Genomic DNA, 12019 nt, shown 5'->3' with positions numbered 1-12019 from the left:
CTTTCCAAATACATTCTGACTATATCCTGATGAGATTGCTAGTTATGTTTTCTTCTTCGAACTTGTTGCTTTTTTAAGTTTTTCAACTACAGAAGGTGATAAAAAAAACTCAGCTTGGTTTCTAGAGAGGTTGTGAAGAAGGTGCTTTCTTTACATCTCTGGCACTTCTGGTTTTCCTTTCTATAACACAAAATGTACAAATATCCTTTCAGGATGAACAGGGAAGTAAAATACTCTGTGTACACCACAAATTCAGCAGTAGCTGTTCATACCGCAGTATGAACAGCTAAGTTTCTTTTACTGAAGTTAGTATGGGGCACCCCACACAAAAACCTGCTTTTGCTGCTTTCCAGATATCTGGTGTTTGGACTCTTAAGGCTTTTTCTAAAGACTTGGTTTTATGGCATGCAGTTTTTTGTTTTTTGGTAATGTAATACACTATGCTGGAGATGTGAATAGTTAAAAAGTATTTCATTTATTTCAAACTACAATGCTATTAATAGTATTGTCGTAGTTCCTACCACACAGTGTCTAATCCAAGACAGCATGAGAATCCTACAGTTAAGCATCTCCCTTTGAAGACTGTCCTGCCACAGCACCACCACCACATACAGAGCTTACTGCAGTTTCTGTTACAGGAACTCTACCTGCAGCTCTCTGTGCCCGGCCCAGCCCGGTGCTGCTTGTCCCACTCTGCCTCAACTCCCAAACTCATTCCCAAAGGCGGGACAATGTTGTCTGTTCTCACCACGTTTGGTAGTCCTTTTCCATTTCCCAGCAGAATGCTGGGTCGTCAAGTGGTGTCTGAATCCTGGTTTGCGGGCTTTAGGGTTTGGGGTTTTTTTTGTTGGGATGGTGGACTCTTAGGAGGGAAACAGAAGATGTTCCTAGTCCCTCTGTTTACCTTGTAGTTCACTGCTCGTGTCCCTGGAAAGTCCTAGCCCTCTAAAGTTTCGGATGATTGTAGATGGAGGGTAATATGGAGAGCAGGAAAGAGTCCTATCTTCCCAAAATCCCACCAGCCCTTTGGAGGGAAAAAAGTCATATGTCGTGGCAGTAATATGCTAGCTTTTTTATTCCATCTTTAAGTTTACTTCTTGTCTTTAAATTACAAGGGGATTAAGGATAAAGCCGTTCAGTTACGTGATGTTAGGACTGGAGTTTCATACACTAAATGGATTTCTTTGTCAGTTGTAAATCCAAGATACTGATTAAAATCTGCTTTAAAATAGGAGTCTCTCTCCTCCATGAGCTTTTGCATTTATTCTAGAGAATTTGGGTATGCCTCGTTGTGGTTCTAAGCATAAATCAAATTGATGCTTCTTGAAATGAAAATGATCTACACCCTTAATTAAGAGTAGGACAGTACCTGTTATATTTAGGAAACTGCATGTTGAATGGATGCTTAGATTTTTTATTATTTTTTTCAACTGTATCTGCTAATAACCTGTTTTCTTTTGCAGAACCCTGTGATAATATGAGAGAGATACTCCAAAATGTGGCCAAATTACAAGGCGTTTCAAATATGAGAAAATTAGGTCACTTGAATAATTTTACTAAGGTAAGAGCTCAAATGGTGTCATAGAACAAGTGATCATATAGGCAAAATATTTATATCTACTCTATCACACACAGGCAGGGAGATTCATGAAACAGCTTAATATCATGGAACAGTATTGAAATCTAAATACTATGGAAGAGGAAAGGAGCAACTAAGGACAAGCAAATAACGCAAATGAGGGGTTATGCTGAAGTTTGTCTACATGTCTCACTGGCCAAATTCTTGTAGTATTTGAGTGCTTAGAAGCTTGAAATATCTCCCAGTTAATGAGTTAAGTTGCACAGGTAGAGCTGAAAATTGGTTCCTGCTCCACAGAATTGAATCAAAAATGTAAAATGCCAGGCTCTCTGGATGTAAACTTTCTAAGTATGATGAGGGGGAATGCTCTGTCTATGAGCACGATACACAGTGGTTTGGACACTAAATAGAATAGCAGCCATCAACTTCCACTGCAGCTTTTATAGTGAAAAAGATTTAGAGGGGTGATTTCTAGAAGTGGTCTGTATTGCTGATTTTTGCAGTGCTTTTTCCAAGTACACGCTTCCAAATCCTGAGAATGTTACAGGTACTTTGGCTGAAAGTCTGGTGGATATGTTGGAAGCTGTCATTGTGAGCTGACAGGAAGCAAGAATTTAAAACTTACTGCAGGATGAGAGTGTAGGCTGAAGAAAGATGACATGAAAGGCCTTCAGAAGGAGAGCAAGTACCATTTTTTGGGTAGATAAGGAACCTGTGGAGAGGTTCAGAGAGGACTGATGAGAGGTGGACAGGGAGTTAGGAAAAGGGTATGTGTTCATAGCATAGTGAATGGCTGTGGTTGGACCAGCGATCCCTTTGTCAAGGAAAGGGAAAAGTGCATTGCAGCCAGTGAGCTAGGAGAGGTTGGAGCTTCAGTGTGAGTGTTACCTGGATGGATGGACTCACATTCAGAAGGAGCTGGTAAGTTGTACACCTTTCTGATAGAGTGCCACAGATAGGGCAACATGCCTGAAGATGAAACCCAAGTTTCTGTGACAGAGGATGGATCCTGCAATCAGCAGTAGCCAAGAAACAAGGCCGTAGTGGAGAATGTTGTGAGTAAAGTAAGGTTTAGATTATTGTTGTTGTAGATGAGCTGGTAACAAATCTTTAAGTAAGATAACCAGGAGGCTACTTGACAGTTTTGAGACAATCTCAAGTGAAAAAATGAGTGCTCAAGGGCAGGTTTGGGGAAGGACAGACATGCATGATAATCTTCGAAGTAGGCATGCTTTTTTACTGTTAAGAGTACTCCTTGTAAGATTGAACAGCACTTCAGTGGTGGTGTATGGGATTCAGTTAGCAGGAAGGCGAGTACTGAGAACAAAATCACAACAGCAAACAAATTTATCTTCTAGTGCATTAATAAGTAGTCTGTAAATCCTCCATTTTTTGAACTGGTTCAGAGCACATGTAGGTGCATAGCATTCACTGAGGAGCTGAACTTAACACTGAAATTTTTTGTTGGGTCATTGCCTATTGTGTCTGTCAGACATCCACCATTGACAAAATGCTGCTGTTTTTACTGAGATTCCAAACTGTGTTGCAAGAAACCCTTTATTCTGCAAGAAAAGGCTGATGCATGCCTGTGTTTTTTTTTGTGCTAATCTGGAAGCTTTTAAATGTGAGTGCTTCCAAATTCTCTAGTTGCCTTAAAACCAAAGAGCTGGATTAGGTTGGCAGATGTATGATTCCTATTGAAAAGGCAATATTTGAAACTATGGATCTTAAAACAATGTTGATTTTGCTACTGAAAATCAGATGTTAAGCACCTCCAAATGTGGTAAATTACTAAATTTGCATATTATAATTGAAGGATGAAACAAAAATTCTTTTTAAAAGGTAGCTTTGAAAAATTGAATAATTCCATAATTGAATATTTGAAGAGTGTGTTCTTTATACTTAACCCGGTGTTAAAAATGGAAAATACTTATTGAAAACACAAGGAAGGTTTTCATAAATTGGCCTTAAGACTGGCAAGAAATTATGAATTTGTGAAAAGCAACTTGCTAAAATTAAATACAACTTTTGAAGACAGACTGGTGTTCTTAACCTGGTTTTGATCCTGAAACAGAGTGACCGTGTATAAGGGAATCATCCTACTCTATCTAATATTTAGCACTTGTTCTTATATTCATCTCCCTGGAATATCTGCTTTATAAAAGCATAACTTTGTACATTTGGTTTTGAAAACTCTTCCTATTTTTGTTTGAACTGTAAATGCAGTTATGAAAATAGAATAAAGACTGCAAATTGTATTGTATTGTCTGCCTTGTGGTTGGAACAATTCTGCGCTTTTCATTCCAGTGGTTAAGAGTGAAAGCCTGGAGCTTGGAGGAGATGGTTTTGTTTCCTTTTTGCACTCTGGTCTTCTACCATGAATTAATATAGTCTCAGTTCCCCTTTTGTGAGATAGGATTGTGGGGAAGATAGATGTGCTAAGACCTGAGGACGTTTGTATCCTGTCTCAGTATTATATCAAAGTTGAGCTTGATATGTTTTTAAATTCTTGCATTGTATGGTCCATTTTTGAAAGGCTACTAGTAATCTAGGATATTTATCCTACAGACAGGGAAAGAACCTTTGAATATTTTTTTTTATAGCATACTTCTGATAAAATAATAAAAAAAATCTATAAAATTTCACTTTCCTGCTAAGAATATTATTATACTTAAAAGAAAGTATCAACACCAATCTAAGCAGTTGCTCCCCACTGCCCCAGATTTTCCTTCAAAGACTGGGGAAATCTCCCATTTGGAAGAAATATTCTACTTTTTTGGTCAGGGGAAGCAAAATGTTTGTATTCATGTAGAAACAAGTAATTTACATTAATGTGGACTTACCTGACAGAGATCGTGGTATTCATTAAGTTTTGTATTAATGTCAAGATATCTGAGGTATGTTAGGTTTAAGTTTCTTTCCTTGAAAGAAGACTGAATTTTTAAGGTGAGGGTTTGTTCCCCCCATTCCCCTTTATTTAAGGAGAAGGAAACTAATCACCCTTTAAAAATTACTGAACTAGACTCCAGGATTTTATGCAGAAGTTAAATACTTTAAATAAAATTTATTAGAATAGTGGTGGTCAGCAGTCAACAGGATTTGTTACTTTATCTGCAAGAATGATACTGTAAGGCAGCTACTTTGTATGAAGCTTGTATACCTAAGAGATGCAACTCCCTTTTCATTTGTCTTGCCCTTCCAGAGCAGTGTTCACTAGTAACATTCAAGTCCCCACAACACCCACACTTACTGTACAAAGTATGCTGTATACAATGTATTTTACAAAAAGTTGCATTTCATTCACCAAGTTTTAACTCGTGCTGCTTCTTAGTAAAGCCCTTAATGTTTGTGTTCTTGGATGTTTGGCTGCAGAACATGTGTTGTTCTTGCCCAACCGGTGCTTTAAGTTTTTTTGCTCTAAGAAATTGGCATTCCCAGTCTGGTGATACTCAGGCTATGGAAAGGTATGTTTAGTTCTGAATTGCAGCAGTGGCAGACTTTGAAATTTTTCTCCTCATCTGCTGCTTGTGACCTAGTAAGTGAAGATGCAGTATTGTGGCTGAAAACATTTATGAAGTACTGTTTAATCTGTGTTAGACAAAGGTAATTTTGTTCCTTTCAAACCACCTGTATCACTATTTAAGCTAACCTGAATTTTTACCTGAAAACTGTGAGGGTTTGACCTCTAGTAAATGGTCAGTGACACTTTAAGTTGTCACAGCAGTTCACAAGCTCAGTATGTACCTTTGGCCTTAGTAAAATGAGTAGGATTACCCGTCTTTGATTTATAAGGCCAGCAACATAAGGCAAGCACCTTGAAGTTTCCCAGCTTCTGCTGATTAATACCAAAACATCATGGTTACTTCTTTGGGGTTTTCCCCACCCCCATGAGAAGTAGTAAGTGCTAAATTACTGAAAACCAGAAGGAACTGTAAAATTGCATTTACCTAGTGGAAAATATCTTTTGGATTCAAAGTATTTATTAGAATTTATTAGAATCCTTTATTACAGACGGTTTATCCCACTGTTAGGTTCTGAGAGATCCTTTATACCTTTTAAACCTAAAAGCATATTTAAATAACGAACAGAAAAAAGATCCACACACATTGTTACAGGGATTTCTATTTTTCATTTGAAAAGAAAGGTGCTTCTTTAAGGACAAAATAAAACTTAATTCATTTTAGCTTAAACTTAGCAATTGAATAACATCAGTGATATGGAAAATTATGTTTTCAATCTGCTCAAAAGTAATTCTGTCACTATTTAACGACGCTCTACTATTCTGCTCTATATATCTATTAGCTTTTTACTATGCTGCTAAATTTCGTTAGTATATGGATTGAGTGTGGGGCTATAGAGGCTTTCACAGATTCTGTCTTTGATTCATAGTCCATTATTTTAGAGTCTCAGCTGTCCTTTGCAAAACGGAATCTGACCATAGCATTCATCCAAGTTGCTAAACCACTATGGGCAAAACTTGAAATCTCATGATGAAGTACATAGCGGGTAAGAGCAGAACATCTGCTTATGAGCTTTCAGCTCTGGAACAAACCTAATGGTCAGAAATACAGAGTCTAAATCCAGTGTCCGCAATTTTGGTAGGGTCCTCTCTTAAGAGTAGCATCTACTGTGTGGTCTCCTCATAAATATTACCAGTGATGGTTCAAACTGTATTTCCAAAACTACAGTATAATAATTACATTTTGAATGCATAGAATAATATCATACTTCTGCCTCGTAATTGCTGTGCCTATTCTGTTAAATATAAATTTGAATGGTCTCAGTGTGCAGTCAGCTTGTGTATGCTGTTGACCTCCTGTGGTTTTGTTGTTTTGACCTACTGTTTCCAAGACATGTTGATGTGTTACTCATATTGCTATGACTCATCCAAGTAGCATGAAAAACTCATAGCTGACAGTAAACATAAAAAAAACCTTCACTGTAAGTTAGTCACTGTCTTGCCTAGTGTAAGTACCATTTTGTCCTAGTATTAAATCATACCCTCAAAAAGGCTGTGCTGTTCATGTTCGCTGACTGTTATATCAAAAATTCTGAATTTTAGAGTTGACTTAATGGCAGTTTTAGCAAGAAAGTACACTCTGTGTTTGTGTGTGTCTATATATATATATATAAAATTGATTGTGTATTAAAAAATTCATTTTATATATGAGGGAGATATATGAGAAAAATATAAAGTGTATTTGCATAATTCCAGGGATTTACATGCTATGATAATCTATTGCCATTTTAGTGAACTATAGCAACGTATAGCCAAAACAAGATTTTGGTGTTCTGGTACTGCTTGCCTACAGACTTATTCTACAATGATATGCATGTTAACAGTCAGAGATATGACAGTTAGTTGGCTTTGTCAGGAATTCAGCCATTACAAAAATCACTGCATTTGGGCCGGAATCATTGACCTGTTAAATGTTGGTTGAAGGTGAAATGAGAAGAAAGTGACAAAGTTTTCTCTTTTAATATATTTAAGAGCAGACATTTATAACTGAGCAAATATGCAAAGCATTGAGACCAGCTGAACAGTATCTTCTTTATAGCAGCTAACATGACTTTTTTTCCCCTTTTAAACATATATCAATCCAACCTTACTTTCACCAGATAGTTGGTTGTTTTCCTGTGCTAAATAAACTCAATGGCTCAGCCTTCATGGGTGTAGTTTCTAGCTGCCTTGTACATTTTTCTGTGACACTTTTTCGAGTTTGCTTTTAAAATGTGGCGCCTAGAATTTTATTCTTCATGCAGTTTTGAGAGCAGTCTGTGAAGTGAAAGAAAAAAGGTATCTTAATATCAAACGTAATGCAGTACAATTAGTATTTCCGAAGGTAAAATTTCCTTTTTTTTCCTGAAATAACATCACATTAACTCATTCGTTTTATAGTTTGCTGTTAACTTACAGATTTTGCTTTCCTTTTGAAATTTATTTTTGTATTTAGCATCCTGAATGTTTTCCAGATATCTGTACTTCTCTTCTGGGCTCCTTTTAGTTTTTATGTGTCTGTTAACATGTGGTACCCTGAAAGATATGATACGCTGTTCCTTTTATTTAATAGAATTTCTTATTGAGTTTGGGCACTCCTTTCAAATCACCAAAACATTTTGAATTCTGACCTTGCTGTCAATCTTTTACATTCTTTTCTGGCTGGAAATTCTGTAAGCACACTACTGTGTATAGATTGCAAAGAAAGCAAATACATAAGTAGTGGTGGCCCATTGGAATGAGAGTAAACTAATAGCTAAAGTAGCTAATCTTGAACTTACTTTTTTTAGCCAATTTTATCTGTTGGTTCTCTGTGAGAACTATTTCACATGTGTGCACAGACACCATCCAACACTTTGATAACGATTATCATCACATTCAGAAATTTGTATCTGCACAGCTGTTAAACTTGATGAAAGTTGTATCTGTTGTCAGATTACATGACTATGTTTGAGTTTCAAGGTAAGATCGAGTTTCTTTCTACGTGAGTGAGGGTGTGTGCAGTGGGAGCACATAGATACAATTGGTATTGAGGAGCTAATAACCACATTGAAGGTATTTGGTAAGAGTGGTTACTGACAACAAGACTAGAGCTGGTCTAGTGAACTGAATGCTCTTTAGCAATTGCAGCAAGTTAGGTGCGTTCCTGGAACACCTCATGTGCTTCAGTTTCATTTTGGGACTGCTCAAGGTACAAGCCAATGGTAAGTGTGATGATAGGAGGCTCACTTCAGAAATGCAGTGGTGCGCCAATATTGGTTTTTCCTACATCAGAATTACAATTCTGGTGGTTTTGGGTTTGTTTTTTTTTAAGTGGGGAAAAAAGACAGTTGAGGATAATCTGGTATGTTAGATTAGGATTTCTCATTTGTGTCTGGGGTGGAATGATGGGAAGATGTTTAGGTCTATAAATGATTAGCCTAAATAACTATTGATGTACTTGTCTGAAACTGAACAATGAACTGGTTTTACTCACTATCTTCTCACACTGTTTTGCTTACATTCTGCCAGCCAATTTTTACAGTTCATAAGATGTCAATAGAAATGCTAAAACAGCAGTAGTGGCCTTAGGCAGTCCAACAACATGGCATAAAAATAGATTGATGCTAGGAAGTGACATACTGTCATAACCAGTTAATGCACCAATTGTCTAGTTTTATTATAACTTAAATCTGAAAGATGGGGAAAAGAGGTTATGTAATAATTTTCCTTAGGTTTTGTAATCGTCTTTGGCTATAGCTTCTATTAAGAAAAATGCAAAATCCAAAAGATTTCAATTAACTTGGATTATTTGAGCCCAAATATGGGGCTGATCCAGGCCAATTTAATACTCTGTCTCATTAACGGTTTGAGATTTGGAACTCTTGGATTTCAGCATTATCACTGTATTTTTCTCACAACATGAAAAATAATTTCTTAAAATGTAGCATGATCCTTGGAAGAATTTGTACTCATTGAGCATAAACTGAAGCATTGTTTGAATTTAAACCATCATCCTAATAAAATGGGTTTACTTAAAAGCAGAATTTCTGTGCAATATGCTGTTTTTTCAGGTGGAGGTGAACAGTAAGATGGGAGCATGGTACGTGTTAAATATTCCAACTTACAGTAGCCTTAATTTAACTGTTTATTTATTATTAATATCTTATTATTAGCAGTAAATACATGTAAAGAATGTGTCATAGGGTTTGATATATTTTAATACTTTCAGAGGAGAAACTGTTAATACCGTGCTGGCTCAGAACTGAACACATGCCTGTTTCGAAAAGAGAGGACAAAGTGCAAAGCTATTGCAATCAGTATTAGTCACTTGAGTTTTTGGAAGTGCTTGGAAAAGTGCTTTGGGATTGGTTGTGGTAACAAAGTATTTTAGCATTTTAGCTAGGGATAGTTAAATGAGATTACTAGGAATTTCTTTGCGGCTCTTGCAAAGGGGAACAGCATCCACTCTTTTTACAGAAGAGACTGTTTTCCTTAAGAACCTAAAATATTAAGTACCCACTGGATTGCTCCTTTTGAGATTGACTTTGGACATAAAAACTGCACTTGTGAGTCTTCAGTCTTGCGTTCAAAATGGATAGATAACGTTGAAACGTTCAGGATTTGTGACGGTTTATAGGTGTCTTTTTATGTGCATAAATTCAGCCTTTGCACTGATTTTTTCAGAGGTACAAGTTCTATAGAGTTGACGGCAGGCCAGGCGGAATGTCAGTTATGGGACACTTAGCATGGCAATGCCTTCTGGGTTTTTTTTTCCTACACCTGGTCTGCTGTGGCAAAACATACAGTGGACCCTCAGTGCCAGTCTTTGCTTCAGAACTCTCAATGGAGCCCTCTTTTTTGATGTGGTGTGCTTCAACTTCAGTCTTTGTCATCCCTGCTCAGGTTACCAATTGCCCAGCTAGTGGCACTTCTGAAAAGAGCTTAAAGGCATCAGGAAGAGCTATCTGGATTTGAAAAACTGATCAGAAGGCAATTTACACAATTGTGCAAGCTCTTCTCTAGCATAAGAGGCCACAGATTTGTGTGTGTCTGGTGTATATAGGAACAGAATACTGACAGCAGAAATTCTCAGGGAACTCTGAAGTTCATACGCGTCACCTTGCCATGAATGAAATTTCTTAGGCTTCTTTGAAAGCATGGCCAGAAATGTACAGTTTTACATAGTGATTTTAAAAGAATTATAAATAATAGGTGTTTTCTTTTATTTTCAGCTTCTTTGTAATACTGGCCATGCTGAAGAAAAGCTAGGTTTTACATATGACAGCATCATAATATGGTAAGTAGTAAGATGCACTAGACCAGTATTAGAGTACTTTAATTATTCTAGGTGCAATTAAATAAACTTTACTAATATTTTGTATTTCTAATGTGTTTGAAATTTCATAATGCAAACATGTATCTTACAAATAATTTAATGAGTAATGTCAGAGATAAGTTATTTGCTTTTGGGCAAAGAGGGGAAAAAAATGTCCAAGTTAAAAGTGTGAATTTCTTTCTTATATTCTTCATAGATGTAAAAATACCTCTAAATATCTCAGTACTTGCAGAAAGCACTTTTAGTAAAAATACACAGCTACAGAATTTAGAGCATACTCTTGGTGTAGAATCAGGATTTAAAGATAAACATTTTATGTTTGTTTGGTGTGTATATATGTCTTTGTAGCATTGCTTTCCCTGCTGCTAAAATACCCTGTGTATGTACTTTCAAGTGGAATTTTCCTATATTTTGTTGCCGTTTCTGACAGCCTAGAGTAACTACATGCTTATTTCCAGAACTTCTGTGTTTTTACATAGACATTGGTAAATCTGTCCTGAGGCTCGGCGTTGTTGGCATAAACAACTAAGATCTAGTATTCAGTACGATATTGTGTTCTGTCAATTTAATTATCTAACTTAGGAATACAATTTTAGAAAAGCTAGTAAAATGTTGGGAAAACTCGTGTAATTTCTTTTGAAAATATTATAAGTTGTATTTTTAAATAGAACGGATTTTCCTTACTAGAACTAAAAATTTTTTTGAAAAATAGTATATTTTTGTGAATGCATATTTTGCTGTAAGCTTTAATAGATTATAATTTTCTGATCTTATTTATGTGATCTATTATAGTGCTTTTATGATGGGACTGGATGTCACTTAAGAGTATAACTTCAAAATTGTTCTTAACCAAATATTTTTAAATAAAAGTCTTGAAAGGTTATGCAAATACTAGTGTTTGTTTTTATAGGAAGAAGTTTGCAGAAAGATCTGCTAATCCAAACACAATTACGGATATTGATAAGGAAGAGATAAAAATGTTGTTCTCAGCAGACACATGAAGAAAAATAGCCCACCACTTAGAAAAATGCCAAAAATACTTCTCAAAAACTAAAAAGACATGTAGCAGGAAAATTACCTTGGTTAGTGTTGTTACTTTGGTAGTCCAATGGTTCCTCTGTGTATGTACATGAGAAACAATTTTTTTATGCATATATGTAGGTTATTGTGCTATAATAATTTTCAAATTCAGGGATACCACTCAAATACTCACATTTTAACAACCATAATTGTGCTGGTTGATGGTTCTTCAGAAATATTTATAGGATTAATTGTTTTCATGAAATAAAGACCTTCCAGGCAAATTTTAAAATTTTGCTCTATAGAGTTAGAGCCATTCTGCAGTAGTACTCTGCAGATTATTTTGCCATACAACATACAGCCATCTGAGTAATTTGCAAATACTGACGTCCTTAATCAATTTTGGAAATGACCTTCAGGTAGACTAATTACATGTATTCCTTTGGAAATACCATACAACTTCTGTAACTCGCTCTACTGATGTTCCCAACATTACCGTAGATTTCCATGGGGAAGCCTTTTTGTTCTACAGAACAAACTTGTTTTTCTTTGAAAACACGAAAAGTTATTTGGATGCAAGAAATACTTTGGAAGTTTTCTGTGT

The 12019-nt window shown here is 36.1% G+C and overlaps 1 protein-coding gene across 2 annotated transcripts in view; it reads left to right on the top strand.

Annotated features, from left to right (window-relative positions):
* The first annotated feature begins 1471 nt into the window (after positions 1-1471).
* RICTOR (RPTOR independent companion of MTOR complex 2) overlaps positions 1472-12019 on the top strand; it is a 63711-nt gene continuing 53163 nt past the window's right edge. Inside the window, exons 1-2 of one of the 2 annotated variants that reach the window (XM_074165732.1) lie at positions 1472-1561; positions 10292-10356. In XM_074165732.1, the coding sequence (XP_074021833.1) occupies positions 1478-1561; positions 10292-10356 (149 nt within the window). In that variant the 5' untranslated portion in view covers positions 1472-1477. The remainder of the gene's footprint in view (positions 1562-10291; positions 10357-12019) is intronic. The other variant, XM_074165733.1, reaches the window with a different exon arrangement.

This window comes from Numenius arquata, chromosome Z (assembly GCF_964106895.1).
Source record: "Numenius arquata chromosome Z, bNumArq3.hap1.1, whole genome shotgun sequence".
Lineage (NCBI taxonomy): Eukaryota > Metazoa > Chordata > Aves > Charadriiformes > Scolopacidae > Numenius > Numenius arquata.
Note: the sequence above shows the minus strand (reverse complement) of the source record. Positions and strands in the feature narration are given on the sequence as shown.